Source organism: Triticum aestivum, chromosome 2D (assembly GCF_018294505.1).
Source record: "Triticum aestivum cultivar Chinese Spring chromosome 2D, IWGSC CS RefSeq v2.1, whole genome shotgun sequence".
Lineage (NCBI taxonomy): Eukaryota > Viridiplantae > Streptophyta > Magnoliopsida > Poales > Poaceae > Triticum > Triticum aestivum.
In genome coordinates, this window is record NC_057799.1 from 119,577,449 (window position 1) to 119,601,150 (window position 23,702).

At 50.6% G+C, this 23,702-nt stretch overlaps 1 protein-coding gene across 1 annotated transcript; it reads right to left on the reverse strand.

The window, feature by feature from the left end:
* Positions 1-957: 957 nt before the first annotated feature.
* On the reverse strand, positions 958-5,364 carry LOC123052067 (protein WEAK CHLOROPLAST MOVEMENT UNDER BLUE LIGHT 1). The gene is made up of 3 exons (XM_044475132.1): positions 5,121-5,364; positions 3,125-3,879; positions 958-3,014 (listed from the first exon to the last, which is right to left on the reverse strand). The coding sequence occupies exons 2-3, from the start codon at positions 3,851-3,853 to the stop codon at positions 1,218-1,220; spliced, it is 2,526 nt and encodes an 841-aa protein (XP_044331067.1). The 5' UTR covers positions 3,854-3,879; positions 5,121-5,364; the 3' UTR covers positions 958-1,217.
* Between the last annotated feature and the right edge of the window lie 18,338 nt (positions 5,365-23,702).

Genomic DNA, 23,702 nt, shown 5'->3' on the forward strand with positions numbered 1-23,702 from the left:
CGCGCCGCGCCTCTTTTCTTCCCCTTTCCTCTGTGCATCTCGCCCGCAGCGGCCACTGCATGCCGCCGGCGTTGCTCAGCCCGTCCGCCGGCGACGGGGTCGAAAACCTCCGCGTGGTGCGAGGCTCTGCTTCCTCCCCCCTTTTCTTTCCATCTTTCAAGCCCCCCATCCACCACCGCGTTGTATGAGAGAGAGAGAGCCACGGGCAGAGCTGCTGTTTGCTCCCCCTCGCGCTGGCGGCTGACGCGCGATACTGCGGCGCCCTCCCTGTCCCCTTTGCCGGCGTGCGCGAGCATCTCCAGGGTGAACGCGCTGCCGTCAAATGGCACGGTGGTGGTGCCCATTGCCCCTTTCGGGGTGGTTCTTCGTCCGGCGCCTCGGCTTGCCGATGCGCGGCCGGATCGAGAGGAACGACGCGGCCATGACGGCGGCGCTACTTTAGGGATTTCTTTTCCCTCTTTTCTCTATTAGCAGTTAGGGTTCTTGAGGATGGGGGATCTTTCTATCTCTGGCTTTCTTTGTACCGAAGATCCTATAACCAATCTCTGGCTGATACCATTGATAGATTCTGTGGATCGGTTAGGCTAGGATTCCGGCAACAGTGGTGGTAGATATTACCTTCTTCTTGTGGCTCGAGGAGCTCCCGGTGCCGACCATGGTGACGGTGGCCGGTGATGGCAGAGTAGCGGTGGCGGTGCTTCCCGTCAGCACTGCACTAACCCTAAATCGGTAGGGGATGTAGGTGGGGCATACGGCGTCACGACGAACCTCGTGATGCGAGCCGCCGGCCCCACCTCTTTATATAGTGCAGGTGACAGGGGCCCGTCAACCATAGTCAGTTGAGCGCCCCCGATCAGGGCGCAGATCTAAGGGCCCGGTGGGCCGTTGGGCCCACACGGTGGAGATCATCCTAACAGAAGGAGGACTACGCCAAAAACAGAAAAGAATTATAACCCATCAATTAAAACCCATCAATTAAAAGAGGCATTGTCCTCGCAAGAGGAGGAAGATAACAGAACAGAACAGTGCTACATTCGAGCATTTTCCTCACAAAAACTATCCTGAGTTGCCCAAAGAATGATTTTTGTGGAAAAATACCCCCTGCGTTTATACCAACAAATTACAGCTTAGAACCAGAAACAAACTTACAAGACAAATTGAATAACTTATTACAGCAATGTACAGCTCGTCGATCCACACTTTTATGACCTGTTTCCTTATGTTTGCGCCGGGGTATTTCTCGACAAAAATGAGCCCATTCGAGGGAGAAACGACTTTTTCTTTCGCAACTTTCGGTTCGGAACATGGTCCTCGTAGCTACTGCCTGACATGTGTAGCCGTGAATCCTGCTCTTTCAGGTAAGGATCAACAAATGGGCTACTCACAGGGTTAACCGCACGCTTTGCCGCCTCCTGAATTTTCCGGCGCTGCTCATGGTCAGATCTCCATTTCCTCAGTTGCTGCTCAGCAGCAAGTTTCCCCTCGTTTGCCCTCTCGGCTCTCTCCAATGCAAGTTCAAGAGTTCTCTTCTTTTCATCCATCTCCTTTGCTGCTTCAGTTAGCCTGTCTAGGCTCTCTAATTCAGAGCCTTTCGCGGACTCTACCTGTGTCAGCGCTTCTGCCACCTTCTCATTTGCCAGCTCTTCAGCTTCTTGTGCTTTCTTGCTAAGGGCGTAATACTCGCTTATAGGAAGCGTCACTCCTCTGGGAGAATCCTCGACGTTGCTGGCCTCTTTGCTTTCTTTCAATGCTCGAACTGCCGCGAGTGCTAGCCTCTCAGACGCTTTGGATGCTTCTATTTCCTTCAGAACAGCACATAACCTGCTGCTTGTTGTAGTTGCAGCTGCTTTGGTTTGCTCAGTATCTTCCTTGGCTTTTCTCAGCTCCTCTTCTGCTGCTTGAGCTGCGTCCTTGGCATCCTCGGCCTCCTGAGCTGCTTGCTGCAACATCTTAGGGAGCTCCACCATTTTCTCTTGGGCATCTTCTTCCTTGGACCTCACAGATTCTATCTCTTTTTGAGTCCTGTTGAGCTCAGCTTCTAGTGAAGAAACTGCAATTGATGCCATCACTTCCCTCTGCTGCAATGAGTCAAGTGAAGCTTTCTCCCTGTCCAGCTCTGATCTGAGAGTTGTCGCCGCAACTCTTAACAATTTGGCCTCAGTTTTTGTATTTTCTATGTTTGCTTTAACCTCCTCGAGCTCTTTCTGTGTTGAAGCTAGAGTTTCCTTAATTGAGCTGCTAATTTGTCTAGCGTCTTCAGACTCATGCTCCTTGGCAACTCCTAAAGCTTCTTTGCACAGTATACTCTCCACATAGTCTGCAAGCTCAGACTTGAGGCCATGCAACTTGCGCAAATTTGCTTCAAGATTCTTCTTCAAATCATTTTGGGACAGAAGCTTATTGTTCAGTTGTTGCAGCTCCTCTTGTGCCTGGACCAACTCTCCATCCCAAGCAAGGCAATCTTGCTCTTTCGCCAGTACTGTACCGATTCTACGTTCTTCAGCATCATGATGTGCAGCATGGGCCAACTCAAGAGATCCTTTAGCTGCAATCAGTTCTACAGTCAGCCCCTCCACTCGCTTCTCGATATCTTTCCCGGCGGCTAACACTTCTTCAGCCCTTTTGATTGCTCGGTCTCTTTCATTGACTAAGGTAGCATACTCTTCGTGTAATGTTCTCAGCTCCTCCTTTACTGATTTAAGTTCGGCAACAGATTTTTCGTGCCTTTCTTTCGCGACTTCCATTTGAGTCTTGGCTATTACACTAGAATCATCAGCTACTCCCCGCTCAATTTCTTGCACCCTGAGCTGTGCAAGCTCAGAGTCCTGTTTTGCTTGAACTTCTTCCATCTGTGCTTTCTCCAGTTCATGCTTGAGCTCTTCTATAATTCTTTTAGTAGTCTCAAGTTCATCAAGTACCCGTGACTTAGCCATCTCTGCGGCTTCAAGTTCTTCTTTGCATTGTGGAATTTCTTTCTGAGCATTTTCAAGTTCAAGCTGTATGAACTTGCGTCTCTGCGTAAAAAGAAAATTCCTTTAGATTCTACATGATGAAAATTCAGTTATGTATCAGACAATGTAATGTCGACTATGAGCATGTATGGTTAAGACTTGACAAGAATTACCTCCATCATCTGAACTTTGTGAGCTTTCCAATCAACAATTCCTCCAAACTTGGTGACAGCTTCTCTCACAGACTCAAAAGGCGCAGCAGTGTCAATAAGGCCTTTATATGGACTTTCGGGTTTTGCTTCTGAATCATCTATCACTTTTGGTTTTACAGCAATTTTTCTCTGAAAACGTGTCTTGTCTTCAACATGGTTCACTTCGACGGGATATACTGAAGAGGAATGATCTACCTGACCCTTCCCGGAGTGTTTGGATGTCTCTGTTGGTCCTGAATTTGAGAGGATTTCAGGACCTGTGCCCGTAGGGGAATTTGATTCCACGTCGTGCTCTGCTACATCAGAATGAGACTTTACCAATACCTGTGAATGTGAAGATAACTCCGAATCATCGGCAGCAACTGACAGGCCATTAGAGATATCCAATGTGGCTGCTTGGGCTGACTTCTCCTTGTGTGCATCTATATTTTTGTGATCACCGTTACTGACTTCCAGGGTTGGTGAATCCACAAAAATATCTGGATTTTCTGAACCTTCAGCAGCAACTGGCAGGCCATTAGAGATACCCGATGTGGCTGCTTGAGCTGACTTTTCCATGTTTGCATTCATATTTTCGTGACCACCGTTGCTACTGACTTCCAGAGTTGGTGAATCCACATAAGTTTCTGGGATTTCTACCGGAGATGACTCTTTCAAGTTATTTTCTTCAGATGCATGAGTCGACTCCATTCCTTAGGCCCTCGCTATCTTTGCTCCTAAAGATTGTGTAATGAAAGTGAGTATCATGCTCCAAGAGACGAATAATAGCACAAATTCAAGCAAGAAGAGTACACTGCACTACATGTGGGAAGTATCATTAGCATTAGACTTTTTTCCTAGTATGGAACAAAACAATTAGGAAGCTGCGAAACAGTAGCCCAAACTTATTTTGCAATGCCAAGTCTCTATCCATGTTCCAAGGGGAGCAGAGATAACAAAACTGCAATAACAATAGATGACTATGTGCAGCAAATGCATATGCAGTCACCAAAAGAACTTTACTGATCCCGCCCTACATGCCCTAATCATTGCCACCGACTGACACCGAACCTGCTTTCTGTCTGCAATAATTCAGCTACTTTTTGCACCCAACCTTATGTATGCCTGACCTAAAACCATCTTTTCTAAATAAAAAGCCAAAGTAAGCAACCAAATAAAGCATGCCATTTTCATAGCTCCTAAAAATATGTCATAATGGACCAGGTATAGCAGAAATCCTTGTCCCAGCACCATTATTATTTGCAGCAATTATGAGCGAAATCATTCCAATCATGTTCAGTTATAATTCCTTCAAATCATGGTCAGTCCTATAGAACTATGTGCGTCAATCAAACTTGAATGTTTGCTCATCTCCGTACAGGTGTACATATTTTGGCATGACCTCATATTAGTACTAATCTAATCCTAACTAGTACTATAGTACTGTATTAAATAAGATTGAACGCGCTTGAGATTTCATGACTAACCGTACCTAGCACGGTGAAATATTCGAGTTCTACTACTGAACTGGCTTTAAATAAATAAAACAGAGTGTTTTTAATGGCAGTGGGGTTCTAGCGCTCTTCTTTCACGCAGTGACGTAAACACCCCAAAGAATGAAAATTCTTTCCGGACCGCCCATGATTTCATCGCACAACGAGACCGAGTAGTCCTACTAATCCATGGTATGAACTACAAGGGGAATTTCCATCTTTGGTTGGTTGCTACCTCGGTTCCAAACCAAAATTAGATTCTTCCTGCAACTGACTGTACACCCAAGAGAACCAAAACCGACAAGAAAACCCTGGAAAATTGAGCAGAAAAGCACCGCAAAACCGTCCAAGCCGGGAGCACAGTCTCGCATCGGACGAAGAATCAAGAACTCGGCAGGCCGCCGCAGCCGTGCTCATACAGGAGAGCACGGGGCCGCGGCGAGATTAACTAATGGCGGATTGAAGCGGGAGGGGAGGAAGCTTACTCGATCGCGCGGGCGGGGCTCTTGCGGACGAAGCGATCGGGGCCTCCTTTCGCGGCGATTCGGATCTCCGCTCTTCGTGCTCGCGATTTCTGGCTTCCTTCTTTTCTTCTTCTCCTCTGAGGGGAGAAGGAGAGGTGTGGTGTACGTGTGCTTGGGTTTTGTCCGGGCCCGTGAGTCCACTGGTCGGTCGGACACTTCACACCTGGGATTGATTACTGCGAGGAGCGGATGGACGGGACTCCCTTTTTGCAGGAAGCACCTCTGGTTTTGTTGAAACTGAGGACAGTGCCTGGCATGGGCCTTAGAGCAACTCCAACGGGCCGACCCAAACGGACGGCGCTTTTGTTCGCTTTTTGTCCATTTGGGTCGGCCCGGCGGACACAAACGTCCAGCACTGTCTTTGGGTCGGCGTGAGCGCCCAACGCTAGCCTGACCCATTTCGTCGGCGCGTCAAAAAATATATTGCAAGCATTTTAAAAATAAATACATGCATTTAATTAAACATAAAAGCCGGCCACGAAGGCCGGCGAAAGTCCACATTACATTAATTAAACACTAAAAACTAGACGACGCGCTGCCCTAGGCGTCCTCGTCAGCGGCGGCGTCTGCGTCGGGACCGGTGAGGTCGATCAACGTCGGCGCAGGGCCGACCCAGGGGAACGCCGTGTTCCAGAAGGCCGCGATGTCGGGCTGTGCCGCCGCTGCCTGGGCCTGGCGCGCCTCCTCTTCGGCCTCGCGCTCGAGCATCTGCAGGCGGTCGCCCTCCCGGCGCTCCTCGGCCAGCCGAACGCGGCGCCAGTGGTCGAGGTAGGCCGCCTCTTGCTTCTTCGTCACCCAGAGCCAGATCGTCGGAGCGCTGACCCACTCGCGTACTACTCCGGTCCAGGAGTAGCGCTCGAGGTAGGCCGGCTCCTCCGGCTCGGCTTTGGGCGGGGACGGCGGGGTCACCGGTGACACGACGCAGTCGCCCGCCGCGGAGAGGGCCATGGCCTCCGCCATGGCAGCCTCGAAAGCCGCCTCCCTCCACCGCTCCTCCTCCTCGCTCTCCTTAATGGGCGCCTGGTAGGCGGCCTCGGCCTCCTGGTAGGCAGGCTGTGATCGACGCCGCGGACACCGCGTCGCCTCGCCTCCTCGTGCTCGAAGGCGAACCACCGAGCCTAGTTGGGCGAGTCGACAGCGAAGTGCGGTTCGGCGCACTGCTCCGACGTCAGCAACGCCCGCCGGTGCCGCACCTCCTCCGCATGGGCCCTCGCCGTCCGCGGTCTCCGGATCCAAATGCCAGTCATGCGACAGCGTCACGTCGGGGTACAACATAGGCACGCGGTGGTGCCAACGCCACTCGTCCTGGTGCAACGGCACGTTGATGCGCTGCCTCTGCCGGGGAGCGCGCGCCGGCGCGGGGAGGGCGGGGAGGGAGGGGGAATGGCGGGCGGGGGCCTTGCCCTTGCGGCTGCTGCCGATGCCGGAGAAGAAACCCATGCTGGCGGTGGCTAGGGTTGTCGTCGGCGTGGGGGCAGGGGTGGCCAGATGGGGACGGGACCGGGGGGAGTGGTAGTGGATGAGGACGGCCCCGCCTCACGCCCGGCTTAAAAGAGGACGACCGCCGTCGCTAACACATGGGCCCAAGGTGGGTGGTCATCATAAATTATGTTGACCGTCGTAGTTGGACGGCCGCTAGTACTACTTTGCAATAATTATAGTAGTAATTTATATCCTAAACTGGGGGGATTTGGCGTGGAAGGGGGAAAGGAAGAGATTCCAGCAGCGAGGCTTTGGGTGAGCGCCAACGGCGACCTGACGCGATGCATCCTCCGTCCGTTCCCGCTAAGATTGGGACGTAGGCGGACGAGCGTGACGTGGTAGAGGCTGGACGTGGAGCCGTTGGACTTTGGAGGTGACACCTGCAATTCTGCAGCGGAGGCAGAAAATAGGCTGAATTATTTAACGGAGAAGAGGTCCCACATTTTCGCCTCCGCTGCGAAAGGATCCAACGCCAGTTATGCGCGTACCTGTCTGGATGGCTGGGCTGGATAGAGCAGAGGGAGCGGCGTTAGGCTCCAGCGAACACGTTCTCGTCGGCACGCGGAACAGCCCGTCCCCGTCGTGGAGCCTCTGACCGGAGTACCAAACAAACCGTAACGATCCAGTGGCACGCATGTGGACGTGGAGCTGACACGGCCGGAGGGGGAGGCGGCGACGGCGCGGATTGGATGGATGGATGGCTCCGGCGCGGTCCGCGTGCTCCAACCTCCGGCTTGAAGCGCGAGGCCGGGGGAACACGAGGAGGCCGTGCGGTGCCCCAGCTACACCACCGCACCGCACCGCACACGGCCGCCTCCTGGTCCCCGTGCCGTGGCCCCGGCCCAGTGCTGTCTCTCTCTCTCTCCTGTCCCAGTGTGGGTAGAAAGCTTGCGGGGTAGGGTAGGCCTTTTTCAGAGTCTGGAAGCGGGTTCAGAAAAAGGGCCGCCGATACTGTAGCGCTGACAGTCGCGGAAAGAAGCAGCAGGGGAATGGGGACTGTGCACTGCAGCAACCTTCGTTCTTTTTTTTGGTAAAGGAAGATTTCATTACTCAAGGAGGCATATCCGCCTTCGAAAGGTTTACAACAAAATCCAGCCCCGAGCACAGCCAAACTGCAGTGCGGGGTGTAGCACGTCCATACGCGGCAATCGCATGACTAACCTTATTCTGCGAGCGACTAATAAGAGTAAAAGAAATCTCCCTACAAGCATCTTGTGCTAGTCTTCGAATCTCCTCAATGAGCACACGGTACTGCGATCTATCTCCAGTACGTGCTAGCAGCATAGACACCGCTTCTGCACAGTCGAGCTCAACCATAACGGGCAGGTTCGTACGGTAAAGCGCAAGCTCCAGGCCCTCTCTGCACGCAGCCAGCTCTGCCTCAAGGCCATTATCGCATGTAAGGAGCTGTCTACAAGCAGTATAGATGATGTTGCCTCTATCATCACGAAGAATCATACCACCCCTGCCTCTCCGGTTGGAGAAACATGGCTGCCATTTGTATTGAGCTTAGCCCACCCCAGTGGAGGAGGGGTCCAGTGCAACTCCGGCTTGGGCACTTCCTTTGTGTGTATAACTGGGAGGCTATCATGCACCACCATTTTCCCTTTCTCCAAGTCGCCATGAGGGTGTTGATGGATACAAAGCAGAGAGGTGATGTACCCATGGAGGAAACGGCGAGATGCTTCTGTCGGGGGCGGCGCCTTATCATGTGTGATCTCATTCCGCACATACCAAGTTCTCCACATGGTCATAAGGACAATCATACGCGTCGTTTCTGTCAGCGGCTCAAGGAGGGAGAGTAGCCACTCCGGACCATTGTTGCATATAGTATCCACCTCCGGGATTGGCCAATCCAAGGCCATGGCATGCCACAGTTCGCGAGCCAATGGGCACCTGCAGAACGCATGGAACCCGTCCTCACGTTCCATACCACATAGGGGGCATATGTCAGTAAGCTCGAGATGGCGAGAAAATTTGTTGGCCCAAGTAGCAAGCGAGTTGGACACAACTCTCCAAGCAAACACGCGTACCTTAGGGGGAGCAGGGCACCCCCATATGATCTTCCAGATGGCGCGATGACCATCTGGTGCCCTGCTCGTGGCCGTCGCCGATGAACGTTCGCGCTCGTCCATGGCAAGGCGGTAGGCGGAGCGAACAGTAAAGATACCATTCTTCTCCGGGCTCCAGGCGATCATGTCGTCGGTGATGCGGGTCGACGTGCGGATGTTGGTGATGGTATGCACGTCCGCCGGTAGGAAGTGGCGTTGTAGGAGGTCTAGTCGCCAAGCACCAGACGCATCCAGGAGCTCTGCCACTCGTCGAAGCCTGCATGTTCCTTGCTGCGTGATCGGGCGCCCAGTCGGCTGCGTGGGCAGCCAACGGTCCCGCCAGATCCTGATGCTTTGTCCGTCCCCCACGCGCCAGACTAGGCCCTTTTTCAAGAGCTCAAGCCCATACTGGATGGCCTGCCAAGTGGGGGATGCATTCCCGGGGAAGACCGTGTCCTCAACACGCCCCTCTGGGTAGTATTTGGCTTTCAGTACCTGCGCACACAGACTGTTAGGATTGATTAAGAGCCTCCAGGCCTGTCTGGCAAGGAGGGCTTGGTTAAAGAGACGGAAGTCTCTAAACCCCAGCCCGCCCTTCATTTTTTGTTGTTGAATCTTTGGCCACGCAGTCCAGTGTGTTTTCCGTTTGCCCTCTACAGAGCCCCACCAAAAATTACGGACCATCCTATTCAGATCATCGCAGACTGACATCGGTAGCTTGAAAACACCCATGATATATGTAGGGATCGCCTGTGCAACTGCTTTAATCATGGTTTCTTTGCCGGCAAGGGAGAGTGTGTCACCCCAAGCAATAATCCTTTTCAGAAGGCGAGACTGCAAATTCTGAAATTTACCTTTATTCATACGACCATCTGGGGTAGGGAGGTCTAGATATTTCTCCTCAAACGTGTCCAAGTTCACATGCAAAATAGACCGGATCCTCTCCTGTTTGGTGGCGGGGCATGAATTACCAAACAAGAGGCTGCACTTGGCCGGGTTTATATACTGCCCTGTAGCACGCTCATATGAGTGTAGCACTTCGCACACTTTAGTTGCTTGTTCCTCGACTGCTTTAAAAAATAGCAATGTATCATCTGCAAACAACAAATGAGAGATGCCCGGCGCTCTACGACAAACTTTCAATGGAGTTAAGTCTCCTTTCATCTCGCCCTCCTTTAACAATGCAGAGAGACCGTCAGCCACAAAGAGGAACAAAAACGGGGAGAGAGGATCACCTTGCCGAAGTCCACACAACGGTGCGAACGAGTCCAAGAGGATTCCATTAAATTTAACTGTGTATCTCACCGAGGTGACGCATGTCATGATTCAGTCCACCCAACGGCGAGCAAAACCCAACTTTATCATCATTCGCTCCAAGAAGATCCAATCCACCCTATCATATGCTTTGGAGAGGTCAAGTTTATAGGCACAAAAACTGTTTTCCGGCTTCTTCTCCTGCTGAATAGAATAAATGCACTCAAAGGCCACCAATGCATTATCAGTAATCATCCTCCCAGGGACGAAGGCACTCTGCTCTGGCGAAATAATTTCATCCAAAATGGGGCAGAGCCGGTTAACCAAACATTTAGCCACAACCTTGTAAATGACATTGCACAAGTTTATTGGTCTGTATTCTGTCAGCCGCTCTGGTTTGTCTACCTTCGGGATAAGAACAATGGAAGTGTCGTTGACCCCCTCAGGCATTCTTCCAGAACTGAAAAACTCCTTCACCCCTGCAATAACCGCTCTCGCATGACATCCCAGTTCCTCTGGAAAAACTGCGCGGGAAATCCATCCGGCCCCGGCGCTTTGAGAGGTCCAATCTGAAAAAGAGCATCTGATATCTCCTTATCCGTGAAGTCTGCACACAGACCATTATTCATGTTGTCAGTCACACGAGTATTAATCAAATCAATTACCGGGTCCGCACGGAGTGTAGTGTCGGCTGTAAAAAGCTTAGTGAAGTATGATGTTGCCATGGGCGCCATAATATTGTGGTCCGTCTGGACCACTCCTGCCTCGTCCACAAGCGACTTAATGCGGTTTTTTCGAGCCTGCCACACCGCTTTCTGATGGAAGAACCGTGTGTTTCTGTCGCCCTCCTTGAGCCAGGCAACCCGGGATCTCTGCATCCAAAGCATCTCTTCCCTATACAGAAGCTCGTTCATCCTGTCAGTGGCCTCCCGAATCTCCTTCCTGTCTGCATTCATAGACATAAGCTCTTCCAGGCGGGTACGAGATTTGTTAATTTCTTTAATAACATTACCAAACTTTTTACGGCTCCAGTCCTGCAATTTTTTCATCATAGTACCCAGGCCGACCGCAATATCACCCAGGTTAAGCAATGAACCCAAATCTGTCCAAGTATTCATAATTACCTCAGGGAGGGACGGATCCCTCTCCCACATCACCTCGTATTGCCGGCAGCGCCTGCCAGACTGCTGCACCAGCTCCTCCAGAACGCATCGTAGCAGGATGGCAAAGTGGTCTGAACTCGGCGCCACAAGGTGCTGCACCTTGGCCTCAGAGAACATGTCACGCCAAGTGTTGTTAGCCACGGCACGATCAAGTCGAGCTTTAACATTTGCCCGACCCGCACGACGGTTATCATAAGTGTAAGGCAGGCCTGCAAAACCGAGATCACCCAAACCACAAACCTCAAGAACATCATGAAAATCAATCATCTGACCTGCCGAGCGTGGCGTTTCGGAGAAATGCTCGAAGCTCCACATGGCCTCGTTAAAGTCACCAGCCACAACCCAAGGCATGTCAGCTTGCTGGTGAAGATCACGGAGGAGGGACCACATGTGATGACGGTCCTCCGTCCGTGGCTCACCGTAGACGCAGGTCAGCCTCCAGGGTGGCTCACCCGCCGACGCAGTCACATATGCATCAATATATCTTTCATTAATATCTTTTACATCAACGATCAACGACTCATGCCAGTACAAAGCAAGACCACCACTACGACCAACGCTATCACAAGCATCAAAACCACTTAAGCCTAACCTAGCACGGTACCTCTTCATTTTATTTTTTGGCTGCCTAGTTTCATAAAGAAAAACGATACTAGGGGAATGAGCCTGGACTAGACTCATGAGATCACGAACTGTCCGGGGGTTCCCCGCCCCCCGGCAGTTCCAACTTAAAATATTCATTGCTCCTGACGGGGCTCTATTGGCCCCGTCAGTTCACCGACGGCCCCTGGGTCGGTTGCCTCCATAGTGCTCGCCCCCATCTGCGTCTCCTGGCTCGTGGACGCCCCTCCATCCACAGCATGTATGTCTTGTCCGCCCTCCGTTCTTCTTCTTTTGGGTGTACGTGCTGCATGTTGTTCCTCAGCCATACCCTTGTTGCAACCTGACTTGGACTTCCTTAGTTCACCAACAACTTATCAACAGCTGGGTTGCCCGTTGCATGATCAGCAACATACTCCTCCGCCGCACCCGCCGTCTTCATCTGGTTCCCAAACGCTAGTGTTTGCAGCCGCGGATTGAGGCGCCCAGCAGCCATGGATCGACCGTCGAAAGGCTTCGGGCGAGCAACATCCACGGAGGGAGCCCTATGTGCGCCCCCACCGACCTCCGGGTTCACCTCGGCCACCAGCGACTCCTTGCCGGCCTCGTGTGCAGACGACGACGACGACATCCCAGCAGACTGCGGCGGCGTAGGCGCGTGGGGTTTGCGATCAGTCGGCTTGCGTGGTTCCTTGTGTAGTCCCTCCGTAGCCCTAGATGAGTTTTTGTAGGAAGAAGAAGAATTCCTTTCCTTGCGGCTGGGGTTAGGGCGTCCATGATCCTCCTCGTGCCGTGATTCAGCAGACTCCACCCCTCGTACTCCAAGACGTATGCGGGATCGTAGCACCTTGGGGAGCCGTGCGATCGATCAGCGGACTCAGCCGCGGCTGTTCCGACGCCCAACCTAGACTGAGACGCGGAGGAAAGGCCACACACAGCCGGCGCGGTGGCCGGCGGTGGTGGCTGCGGGGCGGTCACCTCCAGATCACCAAGGGCGAGAAACCCTAGCGAAGAGGTGGCTGGAACGCTAGGCACCGAGGGGCCAAGCGATCGGTCTACGGACATCGCCGCTGCTGTTCCGACGGCCAGCCTGGGCTTGGACGCGGAAGGGAGGCCGCAGACAGCGGGCGCGGCGGCCGGCGGTGGCGACGGCGAGGCTATCGCCTCCAGATCGCCTAACATCTATTTGTGCCAATAGTTCCAAGAATAATGACGGCGCACCTAACTTGGTTCAGCAACCTTCATTTTTTTGGGCACTGATCTGCGCTGGTGCGCCGGCCGAATAATTCGGCCGGTCGTACCGTAGACGTACGATACGTTCCATAATAGCCGCACGATTGCATCTTCCCTAATTGCTGCGCTGGTAAAAAAAGTCATGCCGTCTGTTCATTCCCACTGCCCCGTGATCTCCCATATGCCAGCCAGCTCGCCGGCCGCCCTCGTCCACGAGGCTGCCGTCCTCATCGCAGCTGTCCACCCTCGTCCTGCCGGCCACCGTCCTCGTCGCAGCCGTCCGCCCTCGTCCCCGCCGGCCACCATCCCAGTCACCAGCCCCAACCACCGCCGTCCGTCCTTGTTGCTTTACCCCGTGCAACAGCCGCACCCCGCGGTTGAAGCTCTTGTTAAGACCATTGTAGCTCCGGTTGCGACGACTAAAGCTCGCCGGCATGCTCGCCGCTGCTCATCCCCGGTGTGCAGCTTGCAACAAAAAATCGAGCACCGGGGGAGATGCCCAGTGCTACAACCAACGACGCAAAAAGCTACAACTAGCGATAGGAAAAGCTTCAACCGGCTACGAAAAAAGCTTCAACCAGTATACGACTGGAGGTATGGATGACCAAGAAAAGTTACAACCTGTGACCAAAAAGCTTCATCTAGCGACGAAAAAAGCTTCATCCGACTATAAAAAAAAGTTTCGATCGTGGAAACGAAGCCATGGACGAAAAAGAAAAGTTGCAACCGACATTTATAAAAGTTACAACCGCATTGAAAAAAGCTTCAAGCTTCTTATCTCAGCTGCGACCCGCGATGGCGATGACGCCGTTTTGCTGCAACCGTAGTAGATTTTTGCTACCACCGGTGATTGAATTTGCTACAACCAATATTCCACAGCTGATGCTGCTGCTCCACCAAGCTCCCAGACCCGCCCATGGTCATGGTCGTCACGGCGCTGTGGGAGGTGAGAAAAGGAAGGTGGACGCGCGGCCATGCGAGGAGCGCCCCTTGGCTTCACACCTTGCAGCGTTAGTGGCCGCACCCCCCTACAGCATGCGGCCGCGTAGCTTGGTTACGGTGATTGTGCGGGCCTGTGTGGAGATTTCGATCTAAGGGAGAGGAAGAAGAAAACATGTGGTTCGGGCTCCCTGAAGACAAAAAGGATATGGATAAGATAGGCTGCAAGCGCGTACGTGGCTAACTCGTGACGTTTCGCGAACGCTTGCGTGGCGACTCGACCGGCGCCTTGGCGTGAAACGTTCCTTTTTTTTTTGAGCGGTAGGCGACGAGGGTGGTTCTCGGTTCAGCAACCTTCGTTCGTTAGCTGATTGTGTACCATGTAGAGATCGGGACGTACCGTGGGGTATTCCTCTCTCCAGATTCTAGTTAAATGCTCCTAAATGCTGGCGGTCCATCCAGTCGGCCCATTAAAGACGGCATTCGCTAGTGCTAGTAGTTGATTCTGGTGACTACTAAACCGGAGCTGCCATCTAATCGAAATTTCTTTGTCCGAACTGTCGTGGTTCGGGTAGCGCCGTGACAGTTTGAGAGGATCATGCTCTTGTGAACAAATTTGCCCTAACCGTGCTGTGTATTTCTTTTTTCGTTACTGGTTGGTTCTAAATAAAAGTACTCATTTTTTTAAGAGTACGCAATCGCGTACCTTAGCTTTATAGAAGGCAGAAATATGTACAAGAGTTGAAGCTTACACAAGGCCGTGGCAACCACAAGTAGTCACGACTCGGCCTTCGGACCTCCACTCCTACAACTAAACTCTACTACTCACAAAATGTGGTAACTCCGTGAGCTCCTGCCTGCTGGAATTTTATCTATTTTGGGCCTAACCCAATAAGCAGTTTCAAAAATTCCTAATAAATCCTAAAGGCCCACGCAGCCCATTCGTGCAAGGCAAGAGGTGGAACTAAAGTTTAGTCCCACATTGCTAGTTTAGAGGGAGTTGGACCTCTTTATAAGGGAGGTTCTTTCCCCACTTGTATGAGCATGAGAACAAGAGGGACATCCACGCGCACTCCTCCTCCGCCGCCCGCCTCGGCACGCCGCGCCGATGTCTAAATTTTTGCCACGCACTACGGGTATACGAAAGGTCACACGGAAGCTGAAAAGATTTTTGCGAAAGTGGAGTTCGAATGCGACCGGTGCAGCTCTTCGGCTGCTGGCTGTTCGCTTCATCTCCGTCTCTTCGTTTCGCCTCCCGTCGCTGCCCTCTCGCCTCCTTCTCTTGCGCTTATAAAAGGGAGGTCGCTCCTCTCAGAGAGGTGCACCAGAACCTCTTCCTCCTCTCGCCACAAGTTCCTGAGCACTGCGCTGCTGCTACGATCTTCCCCATCCCGACTTGCGGCGTGCACCGCAGGTTGGGACAGTAGGCCTCCGAAAAAGCACCTCTTTGAGTCCTGTACGGGAGAAGGGTGATAAGGTTTTTGGGGAGCGCTCCGCGCGACTACTGACTTCTTCATCACGGACTTCGACGACTACTTCCCCGACGACGACTTCTTCCCCGACGTCGACAACCTCCTCGACGACATGGCTGACGAGGACATCGACCCCAAGTCCAGTGCAACTGCTGCTGTCCCGTATGTGTCCTTCTCCTTTCTGTTCGAGGTTCTGCCACAGTTCCTTGTTCTGTTGTTTGCCCTACATATGTTAGGTTCTGCTACATATATGATACTTGTCCTACTGTCTACTCTAGATAAACTTGCCTACAGTTCATATATGCAGATGTTATTTACCTTCTCTCTGTCAGATCGCATGACTAGTTTTATCATTGTTATATTAGTCATGCTTTATCTAATATTTCTGCTAATAAAATCATTTGGTAAATCGCTCATATTTCCAACAATCCAAAAACCTTATTATAGCCAATTTACCCCGAGTGGTTTTGCTGCTTCCATGAAACCTCCTATGTTTGAGGGTATCCACTATAAGAGGTGGCGCGTGAGAGCAGTCTTATGGTTTCAAACCATGAGTTGCTATGACGCCACTCTTGGCAAACCTGAAGGAGAGCTTGATGCTCAACAGGCACAAGCTTTTCAGAAAATGGATACTCTGTTTAAGGCTGCTCTCTTGAGTGTTCTTGGTGAGAACATAGTTGATGCTTATGCGTCAATTGATAATGGAAAAGATATGTGGGACGCACTCGAGGCCAAGTTTGGGGTCTCGGATGCTGGCACTGAGCTGTACATCATGGAGCAATTCTATGATTACAGGATGACTGAAGAGCGCTCCGTGGTTGAGCAAGCTCATGAGATACAGTCATTTGCTAGAGAACTTGAGCACTTCAATTGTATGCTACCGGACAAGTTTGTTGCCGGAGGTATTATCACTAAGCTTCCTCCTTCATGGAGGAACTTTCCTACCTTACTGAAGCATAAGAGACAGGAGTTTTCCGTCCCGGGTCTCATTGGTACTCTTGATGTGGAAGAAAAGGCGAGAGCAAAGGACACACGTGCTCGAGGTATTGAGGGAGGATCTAGTGCTAATCTGGTACAAAAGAAGAACTTCCAGCCCCACAAGTTCAAGAACAAGGGCAAGTTTGATGGTAAAGCAAAGTTTGATGGGAAGAACAAGGCTGTGCAACACACGGACTTCAAGAAGAAGAATGACAAGAAGAAAGGTGCTTGTCATGTGTGTGGGGATCCTGATCATTGGGCTCCTAGTTGCCCTAATCGCTATGACAAGCGTCATCCTGGGAAAGGTGGCAAGACCGCTAATGTTGTCATTGGAGACACTGACATGAAGGATGTTGGGTATGGTATATTTCCCACTATTCTTTCAGTATGTCATTCTCCTGATTGGTTGATTGACATGGGTGCTAATGTGCATGTATGCGGTGATATTTCCATGTTTTCATCTTATCAGACCGCAGGGACTTCAACCGTGCTGATGGGCAATAGTTCAAGTGCTTCTGTTCGTGGTGTTGGCATGGTCAATCTGAAGTTTACTTCGGGGAAGATCATGCGGCTGAAGAACGTGCATTATGTCCCCTCCGTCAATAAAAATCTTGTTAGCGGATCTCTTCTGTGTAGAGATGGCTACAAGCTTGTCTTTGAGTCGAATAAATTTGTAATATCCAAATATGGAACGTTTGTTGGTAAAGGTTATGAGTCAGGAGGCCTGTTTCGTTTATCCTTATCAGACGTTTGCAATAATGTTTGCAATAGTGAATCAAATGTGTGGCATTCACGTCTTTGTCATGTTAACTTTGGTTACATGTCGCGACTAGCGAAGTTGAACTTAATCCCTAGTTTCACCACTGTCAAGGGATCTAAGTGTCAAGTGTGTGTGCAAGCTAAGCAACCTCGTAAGTCTCACACGACTGCGGAAACGAGAAATCTTGCACCACTAGAGCTCATACATTCAGATCTATGTGAAATGAATGGTGTTTTGACAAAAGGTGGAAAGAAATATTTCATGACGTTAATTGATGACTCCACTAGATACTGCCGTGTGTATCTTCTGAAATCTAAGGATGAGGCTTTGAAGTTTTTCAAGATCTATAAAGCTGAAGTGGAAAACCAACTTGATCGAAAAATCAAGAGGCTTAGGTCCGACCGTGGTGGAGAGTATTTTTCCAATGAATTTGATGCTTTTTGTGCGGAACATGGTATAATCCATGAGAGGACGCCTCCCTATTCACCTCAGTCAAATGGGGTGGCCGAAAGAAAGAACCGTACTCTAACTGATTTGGTTAACGCCATGTTAGACACATCAGGTCTCTCCAAGGCATGGTGGGGGGAGGCGATATTGACGGCATGTCATGTCCTAAACCGAGTTCCCACAAAGAACAAAGAGATAACTCCATTCGAGGAATGGGAGAAGAAAAGGTTAAAACTCTCTTATCTACGAACATGGGGTTGTTTGGCGAAAGTCAATGTTCCAATTCCAAAGAAGCAGAAGCTTGGACCAAAGACTGTGGATTGTGTTTTCCTGGGATATGCTTTTCATAGCATTGGCTGTAGATTCTTGGTTGTAAAATCTGAGGTACCTGACATGCATGTCGGTACGATCATGGAGTCGAATGATGCGACTTTCTTTGAAGATATCTTTCTCCTGAAGGATATGGCTACCTCATCTAATCTAGAGATGCCTAGTTCATCGAATCAGGAACCAGTTACAATTACCGAACCTACCATTTCGACAGAACACTTTGAAAGTCCTGTGGAGGAGAACAATGAAGTTCCTATTAGGAGCAAGAGACAGAGGACTGCAAAGTCCTTTGGTGATGATTTTCTTGTGTGTCTCTTAGATGATACTCCCAGTTCTATTTCAGAGGCCTATGCATCTGAAGATGCTGACTACTGGAAGGAAGCGGTTCGTAGCGAGATGGATTCCATCTTGGCGAATGAAACTTGGGAGATAACTGATCGTCCTTATGGGTGCAAACCTATAGGATGCAAATGGGTATTCAAGAAGAAGCTTATGCCTGATGGTACTATTGAAAAGTACAAGGCTCGGCTCATGGCTAAGGGTTATACCCAAAAGGAAGGTGAAGACTTCTTTGATACTTCCTCACCTGTGGCTCGACTGACCACTATTCGAGTTCTACTTTCACTAGCTGCCTCGCATGGTCTTCTCGTTCATCAAATGGATGTTAAGACTGCTTTCCTAAATGGAGAGTTGGACGAGGAAATTTATATGGACCAACCAGATGGGTTTGTACTAGATGGTCAGGAAAGAAAAGTGTGCAAGTTGCTAAAGTCTTTGTATGGACTCAAGCAAGCACCCAAACAGTGGCATGAGAAGTTTGAAAGAACTTTAACAGCTGCAGGCTTTGTTGTAAACGAAGCTGACAAATGTGTGTACTATCGCCACGGTGGGGGCGAGGGAGTTATCCTTTGCTTGTATGTTGACGACATACTGATTTTCGGAATAAATCTGAATGTTATTAAGGAGGTCAAGGATTTTCTATCTCGCTGTTTTGAGATGAAAGATTTAGGAGTGGCTGATGTCATTCTGAACATCAAGTTGTTGAGAGACGATGATGGTGGGATCACATTGCTTCAATCTCACTATGTGGAAAAGATATTGAGTCGCTTTTGCTACAGTGACTGCAAGCCCTCTCCAACACCATATGATGCTAGTGTGTTGCTTCGAAAGAATCGAAGAATTGCTAGAGACCAATTGAAGTATTCTCAGATTATTGGCTCGCTTATGTACTTAGCCAGTGCTACAAGACCTGGCATCTCTTTTGTTGTTAGCAAACAGAGTCGGTTTGTCTCAAAACCAGGAGATGTGCATTGGAAAGCTCTAGAGAGATTTTTGCGTTATTTGAAAGGCACTGCGAATTATGGAATTCACTACACCGGGCACCCAAAGGTGCTTGAAGGGTATAGTGACTCAAACTGGATCTCAGATGCTGATGAGATAAAGGCCACGAGCGGTTATGTATTCACTCATGGAGGTGGCGCTGTTTCTTGGAAGTCTTGCAAGCAGACCATCTTAACGAGGTCAACAATGGAAGTAGAACTCACAACACTAGATACAGCTACGGTCGAAGCAGATTGGCTTCGCCGACTCTTGAATGACTTGCCGGTTGTTGAGAAACCTGTACCGGGTATCCTTATGAACTGCGACAATCAAACTGTGATCACGAAAGTGAGCAGCTCAAAGGATAACATGAAGTCATCAAGACACGTTCAGAGAAGGTTAAAGTCTGTCAGGAAAATGAGAAACTCTGGAGTTATCGCATTGGATTGTATCCAAACGTCTAAAAATCTGGCAGATCCTTTTACAAAGGGTCTATCACGTAATGTGATAGATAATGCATTGAGGAGATGGGTATGAGACCCACAATATGAGTTGTTCACAGTGGTAACCTATTCTTTGTGATCGGAGATCCCGTGAATTAGATGTGGAAGACAAGCTGTTGATCAACTGAGAGGAGAGTATCCTTACTATTAACAATACCACTTCATGAAGATGCAATACTCTCCTAATCTGCATGGCAGGTTGATGTATATCTTAATGTGTTCTAAGTGGCTCATTGAAGCAGAGATGTCGTCCTGCAGAACATCTTTTGAAGAACGCACCTATATGAGTCTGATTGTTAAACGTCGCAATCTATGAGAGTAGGGTCCTCTCTAATAAACTCATGAAAGGTCTCGAAGTATGACGCATAAGCTCCACCCACGGGGAAGACCCACAGTAGCCACGTATCGGTCAAGGCTTTATGTGAAGCTCGGTTCGCAGAAAACTTGCAGTTCAAGGCCCAGTACACTGTTCAAGTTGCTTACTAGTGTAGCATAGAGTTCTAGGTGGAAGTTCAACTTAACAGTCTCCACTGCAGTACCGGTATATAAAACAGTGTTTTGGAACCAAAGGCAAATTTTGTGTGCCTCTGGGATCTGGTGGGGGATTGCTGGAATTTTATCTATTTTGGGCCTAGCCCAATAAGCAGTTTCAGAAATTCCTAATAAATCCTAGAGGCCCACGCAGCCCATTCGTGCAAGGCAAGAGGTGGAACTAAAGTTTAGTCCCACATTGCTAGTTTAGAGGGAGTTGGACCTCTTTATAAGGGAGGTTCTTTCCCCACTTGTATGAGCATGAGAACAAGAGGGACATCCACGGGCGCTCCTCCTCCGCCGCCCGCCTCGCCACGCCTCGTCACGACGCGCCGCGGGTTGCGGGAACGAGCCGATGTCTAAATTTTTGCCACGCACTACGGGTATACGAAAGGTCACACGGAAGCTGAAAAGATTTTTTGCGAAAGTGGAGTTCGGTGCAGCTCTTCGGTTGCTGGCTGTTCGCTTCATCTCCGTCTCTTCGTTTCGCCTCCCGTCGCTGCCCTCTCGCCTCCTTCTCTTGCGCCTATAAAAGGGAGGTCGCTCCTCTCAGAGAGGTGCACCAGAACCTCTTCCTCCTCTCGCCACAAGTTCCTGAGCACTGCGCTACTGCTACGATCTTCCCCATCCCGGCTTGCGGCATGCACCGCAGGTCAGGACAGTAGGCCTCCGAAACCGCACCTCTTTGAGTCATGTACGGGAGAAGGGTGATAAGGTTTTTGGGGAGCGCTCCGCGCGACTACTGACTTCTTCATCACGGACTCCGACGACTACTTCCCCGACGATGACTTCTTCCCCGACGTCGACAACCTCCTCGATGACATGGCCGGCGAGGACATCGACCCCAAGTCCAGTGCAAATGCTGCTGCTGTCCCGTATGTGTCCTTCTCCTTTCTGTTTGAGGTTCTGCCACAGTTCCTTGTTCTGTTGTTTGCCCTACATATGTTAGGTTCTGCTACAAATATGATACTTGTCCTACTGTCTACTCTAGATAAACTTGCCTACAGTTCATATATGCAGATGTTATTTACCTTCTCTCTGTCAGATCGCATGACTAGTTTTATCACTGTTATATTAGTCATGCTTTATCTAATATTTTTGTTAATAAAATCATTTGGTAAATTGCTCATATTTCCAACACTGCCAATGCCCAAGCACGCAGATCGTCAAAAATCTGACCAGTGAAGTTTGCGATAGAAGAGACTTCCCTTGTTGGACCAAAAACTAGTCCGTTGCGATGTTTCCAAAGGCTCCAACAGATGAGCATGACAACCGAGTCAAAGCCTTTCCGAGTATCTTTCGGGATCTGTTTGCGAGCATGTAACCACCAGTCTGCAATCTTGTCATCTGTCGTGGAGACCAGGTTAGTCGTGATCCTGGCTCGGAGGAAGCAGCAATGCCAGACTTGCCGTGCGAAAACGCAGCGGAGCAAGATATGATCGACCGTATCCTCCTCTTGGTCGCAGATGTAGCAGGCAGGTGCTTGGTCTTGCAATCCATGTCGTAGTCGTTGATCTGCCGTCCAAAGCCGGTATTGCATGGCAAGCCACATGAACAGCTTGCACGATAAGGGCGCCCAACATTTCCAGATTGCCGCGGCTGGCGCAAAGCAAACACTGCCGTGCCACAACATGGCATAGGTCGATCGTGAGGTGTAAGCTCCGCTGCTGTTCCATCTCCATACGGGGGTGTCGCTTTCCCTCGGATTAAGCACCGTGTTGATCATAATATCCCAGAGTTGGATAAGCTGAAGAAGCCCATCCACGGAGAGCTCACCCGTGATGTCATTTGCCCATCGATGCATGTGCAGGGCCTCTCTCACCGTGCGCCTGTTGACCACTTGTGTGCGGACACGCTGTCATACAAGTGGTGCAATCTCTTCCATAGTCGAACCGTCGATCCACTGATTTTTCCAGAATAGGGCCCTCTCTCCATTGCCCATTTTCCATGAACAAGACTGTTGAAAGCCTCTTGTACGTTGGCATCCATAGCTAGCAGCAAACCCTGCCAGGGTCTCGAATCGTCCGTGCGTTTAAGCCATTCCCACCTTAATCGCCGAGCCAGTCCATGCTTGTTCAGGTCCAAGACGCCCAGACCACCAAGCTGCTTAGGCCGGCACACCTTTTGCCACAAGACCAGACACTTGCCTCCATGGATTTGTTCAGAGCCCGCCCAGAAGAAAGCGCGGCAGCTCTTGTCAATGCGATCCAGCGCCCACTTTGGCGCATCTGCCACCAATATATGGTGTGTGGGTCTTGCTCTGATCACCGTGTTGACTAGAATCAGTCTGCCAGGTCTCGTGACCAATCCGCGCTGCCATCCCGACAGGAAATTTAGCACATCGTCTACCACAGGCTGCCAATCAGAGCGAGTGAGCTACTTGATGGAGAGCTGCATGCCAAGGTACTTGCACGGGAAGGATTCCATGCGCCACGGCAAAGCAACCGCAACTCTCTCCGTGTCTGTCTCATCAGAGCGTATCATGATGGCAGAGGACTTGGCGAAGTTGACTTGCAGTCCGAAAGCAGTGCCAAACATTTGAAGAGCAGAGCTAGTAAAACTTAGATCAGCGATGGTTGGCCTGATGAAGAGAATAACGTCATCCGCGTAGATCGACAACCTCTGGAAAGGCGTGCACTCTGGCATTGCACTAATCGCGCCCCACTCTTGCGCTTTCACAATCATAGCCGTGAGGGCGTCCATAGCAATGATGAAGAGGAGTGGGGAAACTGGGTCCCCTTGTCGCAGCCCTTTGGCATGTTTGAATTTCCCGCCCGGGCATCCATTAACAAGAACACGCGAGCTAACCGTAGACAGGAGCATGGGAAGCTGAGAACACCAGTGCTCAGAGAACCCTTTGGCTCTCAGTACCTCGTGCAAGAATGACCAGGATAGCGAGTCGAAGGCATGGGAGATATCAAGCTTGACCAAAACTCCTTTAGCCTTTCCCCGATGCAGGCTCCTGCCTACTTGTCAGACAAGCATGAAGTTGTCATGTATGTTTCTCCCTCTAATATATGCCAATTGGTTGATGCTGACCAGCTCATGCATCCACAGACATAGCCTCGAGGCCATCAGCTTCGCCTTGATCTTCGGGATGCTATGTAGTAGGCTGATCGGTCTGAAGTCGCGAATTCTGCAAGCATCCGGTCTCTTAGGGATGAGGGTAATGATCGCCTGATTTAATCTTCCGAATCCCCTTCCATTTCCAAGTTGGAGTTTGTGAATTGCAGCCATGATATCATCTTTAATAATGTTCCACGCCCTATGGAAGAACAGTCCGATGAAGCCATCCGGATCCGGCGCTCTCTCGGCTCGCATGCTTTTGATAACTAAGTAGACCTCCTCCTCCGTGTAGATGGCATCCAACTCCTGAAGATCCAGCGGAGTTATGACCAGGAAGTCAAGATCAATCGTGTGCTCCCTATCCTGGTACGTGCCCAATAACTCCTTATATGCATTATAGAAAGCCTCCTCCTT

What these genes read in the sequence shown, in the direction of transcription:
- LOC123052067 (XM_044475132.1), bottom strand. Translation starts at nt 3,853, where the DNA reads ATGGAGTCGACTCATGCATCTGAAGAAAATAACTTGAAAGAGTCATCT. An exon ending in ACAAAGTTCAGATGATGGAG is followed by an intron (nt 3,015 to 3,124) that starts GTAATTCTTGTC and finishes CTTTTTACGCAG; the next exon opens with AGACGCAAGTTCATACAGCT.